Consider the following 20770-nt stretch of genomic DNA (forward strand, 5'->3'; position numbering starts at 1 on the left):
CTTGCGAGGGGTTCAGCTGAACCACCAAGCTAAATCCCCGGCCCTATCATTTTCAAGGGTCTGGTGTGATTCTTTCTGATAAGGTTTAGAAGTGGATTGCTTCACTTATATACAAAGTAGATTCTCATCAGGTTTTCAGAACTATTTAACCAAATCCACAAGAGTCAAATCATACATAAGCTAGAATAAACAGAATATTTATAACTTAGTGACAAGAGAACACCATGTCCATAGATAACCACAGTCACTTTTTTAGTATTGTCTAAAAGGCAGAAAGATGTTTGTTAATTTATAATAATGTATGATTCTAAAATTGAAATTAAATCCAAATGAGAAAATCTGAATAAGAAAATTCATCTTTAGCTATATAAGAAAGACTGTTTTAACACTATCAGTGAAATGTGGTAGAGACCACATTTCCAAATTTATGACTAACAACTGTCATCCTCTGAGTTTCTAAATTTGCCACATTGTGCCCTTTCCTCTCAAAAGCCAATCAATGAACAAGCTTTAAGATTATCCATTCAAATGTCTTCAGGACCAACCAAATAAAGTAACTTGGAAGACAAAAACAACGTAACTCCAACTATAGTCATTATATTCAAAAGTGTATAAACATCATTCCAGGTATATAAAAAATGTGTGCAGACAAAATTGGGCCAGTAAAACAGCCCCTTGTTTCTAACCCTGCTTTAAACCTATTGGCCTCAACATAGAGAGTGAGCCGTAGACATGAAGTCAGTACTGACCTTCAGAAGCAAACATTTCAAACAGGGCTATGAAGCTTAGGTGAAGAGAGCAGTCAGAGTTCTAGGTATGCATCAGTGATCTTTCAAAGCCTGGATAATCTAAGGCTGGTTTCACCTGAACAGTCAGGCAGGAGATGGGGGACTTGTAGTTAGAATGCACAGTGTAACTGAAGAGATGCTCAGATTTATAGTAAAGAAATTAGAAACAGTTTTTTTATTGAATCTAATCCAAATTTCCTTGTTCATCGTCATAGAAAGGCTATGCTTCTATGAGCCACAGAGGAGAAAAACAAGGAATTATGAAGTCTCAATAGCACCTATTTTGTGCATGATCAAATAATCAGAAAGATTTTAAAAAAACACTGTGGTGTCAGCAGAGCTGGTAACCGACTAGTTAATGTTAATACCTGACACTATATTTTGTCCCTAGCTTATCTACGCAGTTTGAATTTCTCTTCAAAAAAGTTTTCTATCCTTTTTTTTTCCTAGATAGAGTAAGCCTCAAGGTAGACCAAAGTACCAACTGATCCTATGTAATCTGAAATTCCCTTCATAGTTAATGTTATCACCTTATTTATTTTAAGTATGCATTAGTATCATGGCCAGCAGTTTCTTTTAAGAACTACACTGGGATGCTCTTCTGAGATGAAAAAGAACAACATTAATGGTAGGGCTGCTTTGGTAGGCTTATATTATATGAAATAAAAAACATAATCAACCCCATAAAATTCCATAAATCATGAGTACTTGTAGAACAATGCTAAGCCAGGTCCTAAGGCAAATTTCAAAGTAAAACTTTTAAAATTGAAGAATTTGATAAAATTCTTGCTTTGATAAAATTCTTTGCTCTGTAACTTTCTAAATTACATCTGTATTCATTCTTCATATTGAAATCAAATTATTTGTATTAAGTATTGCTTCTATTTCAATTAAATTTAAGATTAATGTAATAAAGACTAGGGAAGGACATGAACAATCAATGAAAGATAAATTTGACCCAAGAAGAACATTAGCAACCTGATATCTTACCAAAGAAAGTGTACCAGTAAATTGTACACACCAAGGAGACAAAACATAAGAAATACGTCAGACTGTACAAAAGAGAGTTTAAATGAAGCTAAAAAGTCAGGATTTTTCAGTTAAAAAATTGGGATTCCCACAATTTCAAATGAAAAAACAGTTGTCATTTGAGATTTACAACCCTACAGAGAGTGAAAAGATAGTGAAGGTCTCTTATCTGCCAGTCTGCAGTTCAGCCATGGGTAGGATACGTGTGACAAAACGCAAGGGCAGGATGTTAATTCCAGTGGGAGAGTGGGGAGGTGGTTGTGACAGTGACAAAAATCCTAAGAAACAAAGGGACTGAGCCTGGGCTCTACCAAGATTCGGATTCTACCTCCACGGAGCACCCTCCAAGAGGAGAGGGAAGCTTTGTGTTTTGTATTCCCAGCTTTGGAAGGAGTCTGCTGTACAGTAAGTGGCGACACTGTCTCTCGGATGAGGAGATGAAGGGACGAATGAATGTATGGAGGGAAGCAGTCAACCTCTTCCACTTTACATTTAGGGAACGCTCAGAGGAACACGCACAGCAGTGAAGTTGAGATGGCGACTATTTAAAAAGCAGGCAATTAGTCAAGCAGGGAACTTACAACACACCATTAGAGTAACTTTTCATAGGGCCTATTAACTAATACTGAACCCTAGGGGGAAAATAACAGCCATATTCCCTTATATTTAGGGCTTTATCACCCTAGATGTGTTGTAGTTTTAGATGAAAATTATAAGGATGTCACTTTAATAATCTTTGCTAAAGTAAAAGCTAGTTCATTAGTATTTTCAAGATAAGAAATATTTTTTCTTCCGTATTTTCCATTCCTTCCCTTCTTTCATATTAAAAGCATGGAGTTAAAGGATAGCACGTGCAGGCATGTAAATTTCCTTCCTGTCTATTTGGTCATGTGTTATTGGCATTAACACTGTCAATAATTCATGGTAAAAGAGGAAGTTGCCAGGAAAGGTTACCCATTGTCAGGATGTGATCAATAGGTGAGACCACAGTGTGTGATGTGTTGTCAAGTCTCAGCCAAATTCACTTCTTCATGTATTTTAAAAACAGTGGTAGTTACACTCAGTTTGTCTAACCTGAGCTAAGCTTATTTATTCATTAACCTTTTCCTATTGATGAGAGACTGTGGCTTGAATACATTTTCTTCAGCTGCAGAATATCAGCTCTTGTTATTTAATTTGTGTGATCTGGCCATGGCCCTCTAGGTTTTGCCCCCTTGTTTTGATGTTAGAGTTTACACTAGAGCAAACAAAACTGTCATTTTGTTTTCCTGTCTTCCTATACTGGGTCACTTTGTGCTACATGATATGATCTAAGACAATTCAATGCAAGGAGACACATGGCCCTTCTCATTGGAAATATGAAGACTGTAGCTTTCTTTTACCCTGTGGAGAAGAAAGCAGGTCAGATATCCAAAAGTAATGGAGGGAAGTTTGGTGTCATCATTATTCCTCTTCCTCCACAGAGATAATATAAGAGCAGAAGGCAAGAACAGTATTGGTTTCGTCTTATAGAGGTAAAAAGAGAAAAGTGGTATGAACACTACTGTTTATGGTACTGGGGAAAGGCACTTACATTCAAACAAAACTACCGTTTTTAAACATGTTCAAACACAATCTTAATCTAATCATATCTTAGAATCTCAGAGAAAAATGTTCACTTATCAAAATCACCTCCTAAGGGGTAAATAAGAATGACACATTCAGTGCCATTTGGCTTCTTTGTTTGTTCTAATGCACCTCATTTATTTCTTTTTCTGGTCTGGAGTTCCAGAAGACCTCTAAACTATTTTGATATTAATATACTCAAATTTGATTGGTTTCATTATATACTATTTCTTAATTTCACCCAAATACTGATATGTCAATAATTTGAACATAAACTGGTGGGAAGTCTGTCCCAGCCAGTACAATATTTTCTCCAGTGGTCTTTGCCTATGGAAAAATGCATTAGATAGAATGGTGACAATAATTGCCACCAGGAAAAAACCAAAACAAAACAACAACAACAAAAAACTTTCTGGTGGTTCTCCAGGAGAAATAAGGATGTGGTATATTAGTAATAATAGCAGCAACGATGCAGGGGTAGGGGGCAGTGGACAAGGAATAAAATAACTAAATTTCCTGTGTTTTTTCATATTTCCTAAAGATTCTGTCCTTGTTTTATTTATTATTTTTTACTATATGGTATCTCTTTAAGTTTAATACATCATTAAACCTGCTTGTCATATGACAACCACACATGCTGTTCCAAATCAAATCCCATATCTCTTCCCTCACTAAACATATTGTCACTGCATTTGAAGTAAATAGGAGTCATAAAACTGATCACTTCAAAGGAGAGCATATGAGATTGTGTGTAGAGGGTGGCGTCATTTCTGTGAGTGTGCTACATTGCCTTGCTGTGTGTTTGCTAATTAGTTACGAAATGCATTAATGTACAAAATGATGCCTTTGAATTCCATGTTATTGTTTGGAGATGGTTCTGCTTATCAGTTTTTAATGCGCTCTTTGAAAACTGACACATACTTTACCCACAGATCTTTAGGAACACAGGGATTCAAAAGCTGGATAAAACACGTTCATGCTTCCCAACACAAACCTGAGAGGACAATTAAACAGATGGTAACAATGAACTGAATCTGAACACATCAGGGACTGAAGTCCCTTATTAAAAGCCTCATACACTGAAGGAAAGTGAAAGAAAAAAATTATAAAAACCCAGAACTCTGGAGAAGTGTTTTACAGCCAACACCTTTATGTCTGCCTTGACCTCAGAAAAAGAGGCTAATCAGCCATTTAGGGAGAGGTTTGCTACCTGCTAGGAGAGGGCACCTGGAGATCTTCAGCATACAGAGGTAGTAAGACTGCAAAGTCACTGTATGACTCTCAAGAAATGGAAGTGCTCCTCAGCATTGCTTTCAAATATGTGAATTTTAGACATACAAATTTTATACCTGTAAATCCATAAGTGCCCCTGTCATACACCCTTACTCTAATATCAAAGTCTTCCAAGTCAGGGGAATTATGCTTCTCTTCTACAGAGGTAAAAATTTAGGTGTTATAGATTTCTGTGATGACATAGTTATTCTAAATATAGGTTATATATACTACTTATCTAGTCAGATATAAAGTACATATACATATGTATATACACTAAATTTACACACATGCAGAATCTATTGTATGTAAGAAGAGATGTAGTTACTTTAGAGGATTGCAAAAATATTGTGCCATTACCTACGCGAAGATGCTGTTGTGCCCTTACAAAAGGCACTTACATCCTGGAGGATAATTGCATCAGTGTTTGTTCTTCTTTTTCTCAACCTGCTTCAGTTCTCTGCCTCACTTGGCAAGTTCTTTGAGTGTCATTTAGTAGCAACATCTACTATCAGAAAAACAATGATTTAGTTTAACTAAGTACTAGCAAGCAAAGGACAATATGCAACATATTGTGTGTTTTGATTAATCAAGCTCGCATTGACCATCTATTAATAGACACTCAAAAATTGAGGCAAATATTAAAATTGAAAAAATGAACACTTAAATCAAATGGCAGCCCCTAAATCAAATGGCAAACACCATTTTCTAGCTCACATTCTACTTATTTGTGAGTGCACCTCATCTTATAACACTCTCCAATATTAATTTTGTCTGGTGATACTTGATAAATACGAAAAGAAAAGAATGTTTAAATCACTTGATAGCTGAAATGACATATCACCTTGGAAGTTTGCCATAAAATTCTCTTAATAATACTGACTATGGTTTCAAAGTCATTTTTAGAGTGAAGAGTGTTATGTGAATTAAGTAAGAAACGCTGCAAATCATGTAGAGAAAAGCATAGTTGCTGCTGCTCAGAGTATTAGGTAACCTCCTTTAATTAGAATGTACACTTTCAGATTACTGATTATGAACAAAAGGGGACCTGAGATTTTGATTCATCAATAATTCTCCTTTATGTCTAAGCTAAGATGTAAAAATGAGACCTCTGGCTCTCACTTAGTGTTTCTGGCTTTATACCCCGTGCTGAGGCGCCTTTACCTGTGATCTTCAGTGCCGCTCTGCCCCCTTGTGCTGCGAACGGTGAACTCAAAACAGAGCAGCGTGACTTCGTCTTTGTACAAGTACTACAGAAAAACCCCACTGTCACTTCTCACTTTTCTGGCAAGTTCAAGGTCAGTGTCTAGCTATTTTCAGCTCATCTCTTCTTGATCCATGCAGAGAAATGACAAGGTAACGTGATTCGGGGTCAGCTGTATTACAGGAACCATTACATAAACGGAGAAAGTGAAAATCAATCCTAGCTGACAGTGACTTCGGGATAATCAGTGCTCACTGGATGCCTCTGTCAGTTTGCCTGCATCAAACGCCGTGTGACTTCTGTCAGATCTTTTTAATAAAACTATATTCTCACTTTCAGCAACCTAAATAAATGTTGCACTGGAACTGAATTGTTTTAGACTGTTTTAGCCCTCCAGTTTTGGAAACTCTTCTGTTACTTCAAGAAAATCTCACAGGTGACCCCCGGTGATCCCATGGTTTGTTATTGACCTGAGACTGAGGTATTGCTGTAGCACCTGTCACACTGAGTGAGCGATGTGAGCTCCCACAGACTGTTGTATCCACTGCCATGTTTGGTCTCAGCCTTCCTCTCTGGGTAATCCTCAGCTCTAAGTTCTCTCTCCTTCTCGGAACCAGAACACTTGATCAATCATTTCTTGCTGGGGACTAGGTTTGTTTCTCCTTTTTCAGATGTCATTATTTTCCTCCTTTATCTCTGTATTTTTCAGCAGGACATTTCTCCTGGACACAGAGTTGGAAACAGAGTACTTAACAAGATGCTCCACATTAGTGGCACAGCTATGGGCAGGACCTGGTATGTCAGTTTGGGGAAGGAGCTCTTTTATCCCACCCACCTTGTGTTCCCTTGAAACTGAAGCATGCAGTACTCCATTGAAGTACAATTTACCATAATATTAGTTGTCAGTAAATTCAAAGACGGAACTCCTAAAGCTATAAAATGGATTAGAAGCAATTTAAAAAAGAATTAACAAACTAGAGTAAGAGTATACTGTCAACAAACAAATGCTCCATCATAGGACTGTAATTTGGAATTTTAATTACCCCTCTGCTCTGTAACAAAACAATGTCTGAACTGGCAGCGATTTGAATCTCTCACAGGTCATTGAGCATTCTAGTTAATTACTCTATGAATAGCCTGTTTTTCTCCCCTCTGGAAACACGTTTCTAATGGCAGTCAAGGTCTGACAAATGTGTCATCTACATAATTAGCTAGGAAGCAACACAAAACATTAAACATGCTTTGTGCCGACAACTATCAAAACATTTCATTTGTTGTCAATTATTCATTACTTTGTAGGTTCTGAAGGGGTTGTTATTATGGAAATAAGTCCAGATGCTAACAAGGTTAGAGTTTTGGATTCAAATTAGTAATCAGAGGACTAACTTTTAAAAAAATGTATCTCATGTACATTCAGCTCCATGTTCAATCAGTAGATTATAAATAAATTTAGCTATGCTCAAGGTAAAATAGAGACAGCACAGTTACATTACATGAATTTGCAATCCCTGACTCATTCTTAAGTTGTGGACAATGTCACTTTAAACTTTCTCAACATTTTGGAAAGTCCAGTTTGTACTTGGTACGTTTCAAGATGGTACATAGTAAGGATTTTCACATCATGAGATGCTGTGGTGTGGAAAGGAAGAGAAAGAAATGTCTGGTGGGGTTTGAATCTTCTCTTCCCCTAAGACACATTGTGCAAAAGTCAAAATTCTCAGTAAGAAACTTTTTCATCTGTTCTGCAGCATGATTGCAAACTACCCCACACTGGTTACCTTAGCTGACTTTTGAATTTCATGTTTGTTACTGTTTTTTGTTCTTTCTGAAAATATTTCTGTTATTACATTAAATATCATCTTGAAAGTAGAATTCCTAATGTATATAGAGGATATAAAAATATTTCTCAACAGAATTGGCCTCTCACTGGCAAAGAAAATTGCAATAAAAGACACATTATTGCGTACTCATATCAGAAGCTTGGATCTATGAACAGTCTTACTCCACCGTCCTCCAGCTTTTCCTTATACACCAAAATGGCTTACAAATGTCATCTACAATAGTCCAATAAAGATTAGGAACAAAACACGGTCCTTACTCAAATAAGATAAGAAAGATTTAACTGCAGAATGCAGTGTGTAAGAAAAGTACATAAGGCTTGTTCTCAAATCAGAAAACTAAAATTCAAATTATATTTGTGTGTGTCTAGAATTTAATTGAGATAATCAGTTTATTTTCCCCATAATGTCTGATGAGATGCCTCTACTACAGTGCTAGATAAAAAGAAAAGGAAGAAAATAAATTCTATCAAGGAAATCAAGAAGGCCCATTATCTACAGGGTGTGCAAAATATGTTCAGAAATAATTCTGCTGTGAGCACCAGGAATGCCCAGTTAATAAAAAGAGATCAGCCACTCGCTAAGAGAAAATAATTGTCTGTATCTATATTTTTCAAAGCAAAAAAGGCAGTCACATCTCATACTAAATAGGACACATTAAAATAAGCTTTAATAATCTTTATGCAGAAGGAAACTAATCCATTTTCAGATCATATGATCCACAGAAATAAAAGGAAATCATCAAACTAAAAACAATTTTAGAAATGGCTGCAGACTCTCATTTAATTAACATGCAACAGATCATATATTTATGAAGAAGTCAAAATATTTAGGAAGCCTATAATCCTGTAAGCCTTAATGTGGTATTAAAAACAACAAATAAATGCAAAGTGTTACTGTTACACATGCCTAGCTGATCAATGGTTTTCACATATTGATCTATAAATGGAGCTGACAGTCTGTGTTGGCTGCACGTTTTCCAAGCAGCGCTATTTTTGCACAAAACCAATACGGGCAATTACCTTTGTTTGAGATGCCAAGTCTTATCAATTCAATGTGATTTAGTGTCATTTTAATTAAATATCAGGATCCACTTCAGGACAATTTATACAAACAAAGCCTCAAACCTAACTATGAGCTTGATTTGAAGTAAACATGGACAAGCCCTACAATCTCATAATATTTCTTAAGAACTCTCCTAAACAGAAGGCTTATATTTTTAGTAGCAATTTGTATGTCTGCCTTGTTGGCTAGCCACAACTTTGGCAAGTATCCTAAATCACAGAAGTAAGAAACAAAAGGAAATTGTTTCCTCTTTTTCCTGATACTACATTAAAAAGAAAAATGAACCAACACAGTCTGTTAATGGAAGGAAAAGGAGGCTTGTATGTTAATGTTTAGGAATGGCTCGACCTAACACTATCCGAACACCAATAAAAAGATATTTTCCTGTTCATGATGGTCATGAATGAAGTAATGACCTTCTGTGGGTTTTCAAGATGGAAATGGTGAATATTCATACAAGTTGCTGCTTGAGGCACCAGCATTAAATGCTGAAATTGCCCCTGCTTGTAAATCCTATGTCTGCAGTTTGCTGATTTAGGCTATTTAAACTCTTCATTAATATCTATTCCAAACTGACTCGTAGGCTGGAGCATCCCTCTTATAAATACCATCAAAGCACGTTAAACCCTTTGCATTAGCCATTTGCAGGATTGCACATTAGCCTTTTTAGCCCTTAAAGGGGCACACTTCACTTGCCCCATTTACTCTCATTCAGCCCTGCTTTTCTGCTTAGCATATTCTGGTAAATAATCCATCCACCTTTAAAAGGCTGCAGTCAAGGTCTCAGGATGAGACAGCAAATCACTGAGACCCAAAAGCTGCCTTCCACACTACATGGATCTCCCTAGATCTCTCTCACAGAAGAGCAATTTTTTTTTTTGCAAATCATATCCCTGCACTGTTGCCATCTCCCCAACATTCCCCAGGTAGCAAAGCAAACTTACTGAACTTTTAAAAGGCATTGATTTTTTTAACCAAATAAAAATAATTATTTGGGGTTTAAAGACAATAATGCATAACACCAATAAATTACTGGAAAATTGACAACAGTTTTACTGGAACATTTCCGGCAACATTTATGTCACCAAAATTTTTAAATGAACAAGTAAATTCATCTGTGTTCCTAAATTTAGGGTTAAGCAAATACTTTGCCATTTCAAAATAATCTTTAATTTAAAATACTTAAGAGATTTTAATTAAAAATAATTAGAGAACCCTTAAAATACTTAAAGGCATACATAGGAGGATTTCATATTGTGTTCTAGGTGCACAGACAAAATAAAATAATATTTACAAATTAATGCCAACACTGTATAAGTGATGTGACCCTAGAACATTCAAAGTAATTTTTATAATAAATCAATACAGGCGCTTGTGTTATCATACAGTTCAGTAAGTTCATAAGAGACTTGGATTCTTACTATACTGGTGAACAGGTAACACAGTTGAGACATATTTATTAAAGAGGGTGCATAACATAAGTATGGTCTTTAAGTACACACATTTTTCTCTAAAAATTACATGGATGTGCCACTATTAAAGCAAGCAGCGCTTCATATGAACATGTGCTCACATTTTAGAGTACATCGCTTTCTACTTCTCCTAAATTCAAAAATCTCCCCCTTGACCTCACCCCGTGAGGTCCAACTTCTGAAAAATCAAGTTTTTAGTTTAGCTTAAGCAGATAACTTTAACAGGCTTGTTTGAATAAATATGCCAAAATACTTTACATTCTGTCAGTATCTAGTCAGAAAATTGTGCATGGAAAAAAGAGATGAAAAGAACTGAGAGAAAATTAGTGCCATGGCAAGCTTTCAATACAGGATCTCTGAGCCAAGTCTTCTCGGTGAAATGACATATCCTCACTAAAATACCCCTTTTATATAATTATGCACTGAGCACACATAACCAAAAGTAACTTTTATTTTTGTTCCTTATCATGGAATGCATATTGCCCAGGCTAAGAATGCGGAAACAAAAGCTGGGATAATTATAGCTAATTCAACTTTGGAAAACTCTTATTCTCTTGCAGTCCAGCATACAACCCCCCAAACTAAAGTTATGTAACAAGGTAATATCAACAATGAGAAACTGCATGATAAAATCCTGCCCAAAAGTGGAAAATGCTAATTTTGTCTCATTTAGCAGCTGGATACAGAAATGCTCATTAGTTTTAAGAGGGTTAATCCTTTTAACTTTTGCATATTGATATGCCAATTATGCCTAATTGTACAAGAGGCATCAGTCAAGGTAATAGTGCATAAACACATGAAAGTTATTAAGTACATCCCAACATGTAATAAAGTAGGTGTTAATTGGTAGCTGAGTTCTGCGGGCTATTGAGGTGGATAATTCATTGAGAGATGGATCACTTGTAATTTCTCTCCATAATTCCTTTTGCAGTCTCATGCTGTGATGTTTTCATGCTTGTCAAAAACAACTGCGGCATAGTGCCTTTTGTTAAACACAGCCAATAAAATATGTTAGGCATCATTAAATATACTTAACTTTTAAACTTTTTCAAAGGTACAGTTCTTACAGATAATGCATATAGTGATTCCAGTAATTTACTCTAACCGTTGTCTCAAGTTCATACTTGAGGAACATTTTAGTGGTTTTAAAAGGAAAGTGAACTAACAGTGTTGTGCCTCCCAGCAGACAATAGCTTTAAATGAGAAAGTAAATACAGGAAAATGCTTTTCTCATTAGTTACCTTATCTAAGGATGTTTTTCAGTCCACCAAAATAATCACTGGCTTCCTCATGCTAAATTTGTCTATAACACCTGAGGAAAGAACAATTAAATTCATATATTTCTCAAGCTCCTGAGATTGCTGTGGGTTAATGTTTTACTTGAAATTTGAGTGAAACATGAAGAATAAATGTAATCGGTAACATGATCCTCAGCAAGTTTATCTCACTTAATAACTCAGGGAGCTGAATATTTCATAGGCTCCTATGATATTAGCAGAACACTCAATTGTAGCTCACATGTTTCTGCAGGGTGACTGGGTCTCAGCCTGTCCCTAGCTAACCTGTTTTTTCCCTCTTGCTTTCACTGTGCGAAACAAAATAGATCTGGGGTCCAAAAGAATGGCTAACATTGCATAAATAATTTTGTAACATCCTATGGCCTCAGCTGCAAGTTACCACCATTATGGAGGAAAATTAACCAGAGGAGACTCATCGTAATCAGTGGGTTTAGTGGCTCAGGATGCGTGCAGGGCCAGGGACACAATTGGCAGTAGAGTTCATCTCTAACTATTTTATTTCAAATCTTCCTAATGACACATTATCGAGACAAAATGTCTTCCTCTCCAAATCTTAAATAGCCACACCATTTCAGTCATTTGAGCCCATTTCAAATCAAGTAGTAATTTCTACTACCGTATATTATTAGGAGATTTTAAGAAAGAGATTTTCACATTTTTTTAAAAGATGTAGTTTCTCACTTTATTCTTAGCTAATTTTAGCCTCTGGCTTTTCAAAGTGATGTACTGTATTTGGAAGTACAAACACCACATGCTAGCATAACCTCATTATTTTTATGACACTGAAGCATGAGAGTAGAGGCCCTTAAAATGAGTCAAAGGTGTTCTTCAGCCTAGCTCCAAATCCACTTTATCACTCTGGATTAGACCCAGCTCTTCTCGTGCAACTCGGGATATTATTACGACTATAAGTAGGCAAAATAAAATGCATTGCGAAAACAGTTTTCTACTGCACATTAGGAAAACAAATAAAACAAAACTAATTTGCTCTTTTAAAAAAAATGAAGTTCTGTATGCTAAGTGAACAAGAGATATCTGGCACATTTGACTTACAGGTTCAGTGACCTTCCCAACATCAGTGAGGATCATGGATTTAGTTTGGCTCAGCCTGTCGTGGTGGCTGTTGGTGTTTTTTATTCTCATTTGCACAGCTCCTGTGCCTTGGTGGGTAGGATTCTGTGTTTCCATAGAGGCATCAGAATTCGTAGATCTCTTCATATTACAGTGGTATCCTGATAAAATAAAAAAAATTATGTTAATCTAAATATATACTTTTCCCATGAAAAACTCTTGGTGGATGTATGTCCCTATTAATTGGTAGGATATTAAAATTAAATAAATTTGAAAAAAAGAGTTTCCACCTCTCTGAGTAGTGAAAAAAAAGATAGTTATTTTGTAAGTATCAGTTGGGACTTCTATGGATGAAGAGTAGTATGTAAGATAGATGTTTTCAGAAGGTTGTAGGAGGCACGTCATAATCTGTGTAATTCCTAATTCTATTAAGAAAGTAATAGCAATCTGATACAATCTTCCCTATATATAAATGATAGTACCAAGTAATCACTAGGATATACACTCTTTTGATTCACAACTTCACTTATCTGTTACCCATTCTACACTCATGAACATTACAACCTGTACTGTTGTTGTTGTTGCTGTTTTCACTGCTGGTCCTGAACATAAAATCCATATTAATCTGGTCAGATTTAAGGGAGAGTAGAAGTGGTGTCACATCACATTTGATGGGCCCCACCTCCAATATCCTTAGGGAGAACTTAAAATTCTTTCCTCTATTGACATCTGTGAACTAAACTAGGTTTGTTAGTTTAGGTAGGCATAATATTTACAAATAATATAAAAATAAAGAAAATCTATACCACTTATTTATATCTATCAATTTTCTCTATGTCTATTTCTCTCTATATACCTATATTTATATCTATGTATCTATATTAGAAGAAGGAATCTGATTTAGGCAAGAAAATTCAGCATGGGCATACTTTAAAGGAGCAACAGTAATAATTTGGATGGGAACAAAGATAACTAAACAGTGGTGGCATAAGAGGAAGAGCTTTAGGTGGTTCCTCACACATTCATGATCCTCTCCAATGGCATCTAAATTTTTCCAAATGGATAAATCATCTCATTAAAGCAACATCTGCAATGCAAACCCAGCTTCTGAATTGGCTGAAGCAGATCTTCTTTTTGCCTGACTGTTGCCTCCAACTCTTAACTATGTGGACTTTGCATACTGGGCACTGGGCATTCCTATACAACGCTGGAAAAAAAATAACTAGGCACTTACAAAAGCTAGTACAATTCAAAGGCATGATTGTACTTTTAGGAAACAACAATAAGGGTACAGTGGACCCTTGACTTACAAACTTAATTCATTCATGAGGGCTGGTTGTAACTCAAATTGGTCAATTGAAGGCACAGGCTCCTCTACACACCCTTCAAAGTCTCTCTCCTGTACACAGGCAGATCTCAGTGTTCTTAGAGAGACATTGGCCCAGGATTTCTCAATTAACCCCACACAGGAAAAGATGTTGTAATGTTCCTTGAAGAACTCTTTACAGGTTAAATCTGTAGCTGAGACCATCTGGAAGTACAAGTGACCAGCATTCATGTCATAACTCAAGTCTTTGATCATAAATTAAAACTAAAATTCCAGTCATAACCCAAATTGTTCATATGTCAGGCCAGTCGTAACTCTAGAGTCCACTGTATTCCTATATTTGTTAGATGGACAATAGGGCAATGGCCACACTGGGTGAATATTAAAATGAATAAACTATTCCTACTCCTATTTTAATAGGATGAAAAGTATTACCTTGCAATTAGTACCAGAAAACAATTGAATAACAGTTTAGACAGCAAGCCAACATTTATCTTTTACTATTTGATAAGCAATGTTCTTAATGGTTTAATTCTTACAAAACTTTTATGAAATAGGCTTTCAACCAATATTTTTATAAAGGACAAAATTGAGGATTGGACAGACTAATAATTTTCCCAACTACTCTGGCAGAAAGAGATATCTTATTCCAAAAAGACAACACATAGAAACAAATTCTAGTATATTTACACAATGAAAGCAATAAACAATAAACAGAAAGAGACTATTTTTTTTGGTACCAGAGATCGAACTCAGGTCCTTGCGCTTGCAAGGCAGGCAGTGGAACCACTGAGCTAAATCCCTGGCCCCAGAAAGAGACTATTGATATATACAAGGAGAACTGTTATCTAGTGAATAAAGCCATTGCAGAGGAAATGAAAAAAGAAGAATATCTCTATGATTTTTTTTATTTCTATACTCTCTTTTAAAAATGTAAACTAATATATGACCAAAAGCTGACCAGTGTTGCTTAGGGGGAGGATGCAGGCAAGAAAGAATTATGCTAAATACAAATAAACTTTTGGGCTTGATGATATGTTCATTATTTTCATTACAATGATTGTGTGATAGTTAAGCTTAATTGTGACAATTTCATTGCCTTACGCCTTTCTCTCTGGCTCTGTTCCCTGCTCTGCTTCCCTGCTGCCATGAACTAAACAGCTTCACTCTGTCATACCTTCTGCCATGATGTTCCTGCCTTGGAGCCCACTAACCATGAACCAAATCCTTCAAAAACATGAGCCAAATTAAATCTCTTCTTTAAGTTACATGTGTCAGATATTTGGTCCCAGGGAAAGGAAAGCTGACTAATACATGTGGTTTCAGAGGAATGCATATATATTAAAAGTGAACAATCTTACAATTTACTTGCACTTTATGGTATTTCAGCTATAATTCATATAGTTGTTTATGAAAAAGTTGTTTTAAGACTTTCTTAACTAATTCATCTTGCTCTTGTTCATTTTTTATGTGCCTATATGAGTGGTTATAAAAATTATTTAACTGAGCACAAAAGAGCTCTTTTAATAATTACAAAATAAAAATTTGAGATAGTAAAAAGTAAATTGTATTTTTTCTGAAAAATTATTTTTTAGAGACATTGGAATTCTGTTCTGACTGCATTCAATGCTTGATCTTGCATATTACTTAACAGATTCAAACTATCAGTGCAGGGTGTGTGTGTGTGTGTGTGTGTTATTAGGGGAACTTAGGCTGAAGCTTGATCTCTTCAGCTCAAGAGCACCAACCACTACATTTACATAGCCCAGGTATGTTCCATTTATAGGACACGTTGATTCCTGAGCATAAGCACAAATTTCAATGTCAAATAAAATTTGCATTCTATTGATTTTTATAATCAACCCATAATTTGCCTAGTGATGGGTTACTGTCAAAAGGCAGAATTACTCAGAAAGTCTCATATCTGGCTTTCCTTACCGTATTTCCTTGGGGACAGTCTGTAGAAAAGATTGTCGATCTTCTTTCTTTTTGGTCAGCCTGATCTTTCTCCCTACTACAGTGTTAATGTTACTTGCTTAATTTCCTCCCTATCTCTAGCCATTATTTCTTTTTCCATCTCCCCCCATCCTCACATTTTGTTGATACCCCACTGCATTCTGCTTGTTCTCTTTACACAGTTTCCCATGTATAGCAGTCTCTTCTTATCTTCAAGGGTATATTTCATGACCCCCAGAGGTCATCTGAAATTGTAGGTAGCACTGAATCCTATATACATTTTGCTTTTTCCTATACATACATACATACACACATACATACAGTAAAGATAATGTATTAATTGGGCACATTAAAATATTACAAGTATAATGGAGGGCCAGGGATTTAGCTCAGTGGTTTCGCCGCCTGCTGAGCAAGCACAAGGACCCAAGTTCAATCCCCAGTACCAAACAAACAAACAAACAAACAAGTATAATGGAAAAGTTTTGTGAATGTGGTTTTTCTCTCAAAATTTCTTACTGCCCTACACTCATCTTCTTGTGGTGATATAAGTTGATACAATGCCCATGTGATGAGATGAAGCAGCGAATGATACAGACTTTGTCACACAGCCATAAATTAACTCATAAGGCTTAGGAGAACACAGCCACCATGACTCTGCAATAGTAGATCTGAAAACTGAGATGCTGTAAGCCACTACTGGGCAGGTAGTGTATACTACAAGAATACACTGCACAAAGGGATGCTCTGAGCAGCAGAGAACAGACAGCATGTGATTTCATCATACTTTAAGAACAGTACAAATTTTTAAAAGTTAGGAATTTTTTATTTCTAGAATTTTTCATTTAATGTTTTCAGACCATAGTTGTCTGTGAATAACTGAAAACATAGAAAGAAAAACCATGGAAATAGGGGGATTACTGCATTTCATTATACAATGTCATTCATTGATAGTACTTCATAATTGTTCCTATATATTGAAGATTTCTAATTCTGCAGAGTGCTAGATTTGATGAGAATTCAAAAAAAAATTGACACTAACCTATTCTTAAAGATTCCTACCAGAAAAAACCGCAAAAATCAATCCCACCAAAAAACCCAACATTATTCCTTCCAGATTTACTGAGATTCTCTAAGTAGCAGACACCATTTTAGAAACTGAAGATAATATTCCTTTACCAATTGCATTAGAGTTTGTGTGAGTGATAGAAAAACAACTCAATAAGTTATGAGAATCATATTGTGTTCAGGTGAGGAGAGGTGCAGTGACATCAAACTTGGGGAAAAAGATATGAAAAGAGATAAGGTCTTCAAGAGAAGATCCCATTACACTGAGTTAGGTCAGGGCAGGTTGGGCATTTCAGGCAAAGGGCTTGGCAATGCAGAGATGTGCACATACCTGTGCTATTATAAACTAGGTGTTAAAATATGCTCTAAAGAGAAAATAAGGTACCAGGGAAGTTCAAGGAAAATGAAATGATGGATTTCATCTGTGAGGGAGAATCTGATCATCTTGATTGCATCTCTTCAGCTGAATTGTTGATTGAGGGTGCCATCCCTCCTGACCCAAGCAGAGCCACAAGGGACTGGTATCCTAGACACTCAGGGTGAGAGAATGTGAGAAGAAAGTTTTCCATGACATAATACACAAATATCTTATTTGGATGAATGGGGAGGAAGCTGGACCTCACTGTAGGGTAGAATGGGGTGCAGGAGGTCAGACAGAGGATAGGAAGGGAGAGGGAAATTTGATAAGTGTAAGGCTGTACTAGTAATTTTTTGTTTGTTTGTTTGGATTTTTTTTTTTGGTACCTGGGATCTAACTCGGGTCCTTGTGCTTGCACAGCAGGCGGTGAAACCACTGAGCTAAATCCCTGGCCCTGTACTAGTAATTGTGATACTCATAACTATTGTACTTTTGAGTTCAGAGATGATTTATTCTTATTAATTCTATTAGCAGCCTTATGCTAAGGAAGATGCTTTGGGGAGTTTTATTTGGATTTCACATAGAACCCTTTCTTTATGCTCTTCTAACTTCTGTTCCCCTTGCTTACATCCTAACCCTCTTTTATCCTCTGTCAGGTGATCCTTTCATCTCTTAGGTACAAAAGGGCCCACTACTCATTTGGGGATCACTGCATCTATAGCAATGAACTTTCTGAAATTTTCAACATGCAGTCCTCCTGACCTTTAAAAATACCTACCTTCTCAGTGTATCATTTAAATGTAATCATCCTGGTTAGAACTAACACAATGTTATGAAAGAGAAGTAAGACTTCCCCTTAACTCCCAAGGGAGCATTTTCTTGAACCTCAATTGCAAATTCTTCTGGCTATGCTAGCAAAATATTTTGGAGTACAAGATCATTCATCAGTCCACTTTATTTAGATCAAGTAAATTAAAGAGGAGGTGGCATTTTTGACTCAGGCCTGGATATTAGCAGTGCAGTCCAGCAGATTGTATCATCCAGGGTTGTGTGATGAGATGGACCTCCTATAGTGCTCTTATTTTTGAGTTTTTATGAAGCAAATTTTTACGGGAAGAAACCTCATTGTAAAGCCTGCTAAATATTGGCTCAAAAGAAATTCACAAGGCGTGCCACGGCTCCTAGCCCAGAGGAGACCTCCAGACCGGCACACCACAGATCACAGGCAGCAGGAGGCTTCTGGGTTTGCTTGCTGCAGCTCCAAGCCCAGAGGAGGTGAGCCATGTGGGCGCCAGGAACACAGACCCACCCCCCCACCCCCCCCCCTGCGCATCAAAATGAGAAGTCACAGAACCAGACTTGCAGATCACCTACAAAAACCCCAAAGGGAAACAAGATGGAACACTCTGATACTCAACCACCTAGACTCCCTGAACTAGCAATGAAAGAGGATCTGGAAAAAATGAAATCAGAAATAATTTCTCACATAACAATAAAGATTGTGCCCATAGTGCAAGACATGATTAATAAATCTAGACAGGATACAGATAAAAAAATAGAGGATCTGAGGAACATGATGGAACCCCAACATAGGAAACAAATGAAATCCATAAAACAGATCCAAACAGATTTCCAGGAGATTAAAAACTCCATCAAAAGTCTGTGCAGCAGAATGAGCCAAGGTGAGGACAGAATTTCAGATATAGAAGAAAAGATTGCAATTAGTGACCAGGAAAAGAAAAAATTCTTTAAAATTGTAAGGGACCACGAGAAATCAATCCAGCAGCTGCTAGATGATGCAAAGAAGAATAACATAAGACTGATTGGAGTCAATGAAGAAGCAGGAGAGAGTGCAGATGACATAAAAAAACTGTTCACAGAAGTGATGGCAGAAAACTTCCCAAACAGGGGAAAAGAACTTGACATACAGATAAGCGAGGCATATAGGACTCCAGCTAGCCTTGATCAAAAAATTCTACACATAGGCATATAATTGTTAAGATTCCAGAAACCCAACAGAAGAACAAAATTCTACAGGTAGTTAGAGAAAAGAAACAAGTCACATACAAAGGAAAGCCCATCAGAATCACAGCAGGCTTCTCATTGCAAACCCTCAAGGCAAGAAGAGCTTGGAGTGATGTGTTTCAAGCCCTAAAGGAAAACAACCTCCAACCCAGATTGATGTACCCTGCAAAACTATCTTTCAAAATTGATGGAAAAATAAGATACTTTCATGACAAAGAGCACCTTAGAAACTTCATGAATACCAAACTAGCCCTCCAAAATATTTTAGACAAAACCGTAGGAAAAGACAATGAGGATCACAACCCCAGGAAACACAGCAGAATGAATCCACTGGGCACAACAAGAAATGAAAAGCAAATGGGGAGGATCCAACCAAAAGAAAAAGTCATGAAAATGATAACTCAATACATACCAGTTGTAACCATCAATGTTAATGGTCTCAACTCACCAATCAAAAGAAACAGATTGGCAGAATGGGTCAAGAAGCAAGATCCAACAATATGTGGCATACAAGAAACACACTTAATTCAAAAAGAAACTCATAGACTGAAAGTTAAAGGGTGGAAAACAATACTCCATGTGACAGGAACCTGAAAAAAAGCAGGAGTAGCTATTCTCTTGGAAGATCAAGTGGATTTCAAACCCATACCAATTAAGAGAGACAAAGAAGGACACTACATCCTCGTAAAGGGAACAATCCAAGAGGAAGAGATGACAATCATAAATATCTATGCACCAAACACTAGTGTGCCCAACTATATAAAACAAATACTAATTGACATGAAAAACCATATAAGCACTAATACAATAGTAGTGGGGGACCTCAATACCCCATTGTCACAAACAGATAGATCAACTAGACAAAAAACAAGCAATGAAATACTAGAACTCAATCAAACTCTTGAACAAATGAACCTAACAAATGTTTACAGAGTGTTCCATCCCGCAAAATCAGAATACACATTCTTTGCAGCTGCACACAGGTCATTCTCCAAAATAGACCACATACTTGCTCATAGAACATATTTAGGTAAGTGCAAAGGAATTGAAGTTATCCCCTGTATATTATCAGACCATAGTGCGATGAAATTGGAGATCAACAGCAAGAGAAACTGCAAAAACTTCATAAACACATGGAAATTGAAGAACACACTTCTGAATAACCAATGGGTCACAGAGGAAATTAAAGAAGAAATCAGACAGTTCCTTCAAATACATGACAATGACAATACAACATATCAGAATCTATGGGACATAATGAAAGCAGTCTTACGAGGGAAATTCATAGCAGTGAATAATCATATTAGGAAAACAGAGCGTGCTCAATTAAACAACCTGATGCTGAACCTCAAGCTTCTAGAAAGAGAAGACCAGGCAAACCCAAAGCTCATACA

General features: G+C 36.5%; 1 protein-coding gene across 2 annotated transcripts in view; it reads right to left on the reverse strand.

Moving 5' to 3' along the window:
- The window catches only part of Arhgap15 (Rho GTPase activating protein 15), a 609508-nt gene that overhangs the window by 566645 nt on the left and 22093 nt on the right, over positions 1 to 20770 (reverse strand). For both annotated transcript variants that reach the window (XM_021237176.2, XM_021237181.2), the window contains one exon: positions 12625 to 12803. In XM_021237176.2, coding sequence (XP_021092835.1) covers positions 12625 to 12789 — 165 coding nt within the window. In that variant the 5' untranslated portion in view covers positions 12790 to 12803. The remainder of the gene's footprint in view (positions 1 to 12624; positions 12804 to 20770) is intronic.

Source organism: Heterocephalus glaber, unplaced genomic scaffold, assembly GCF_053883595.1.
Source record: "Heterocephalus glaber isolate CG9 unplaced genomic scaffold, H.glaber_assembly_v1.0 deba00000347, whole genome shotgun sequence".
NCBI classification, from domain to species: Eukaryota; Metazoa; Chordata; class Mammalia; order Rodentia; family Bathyergidae; genus Heterocephalus; species Heterocephalus glaber.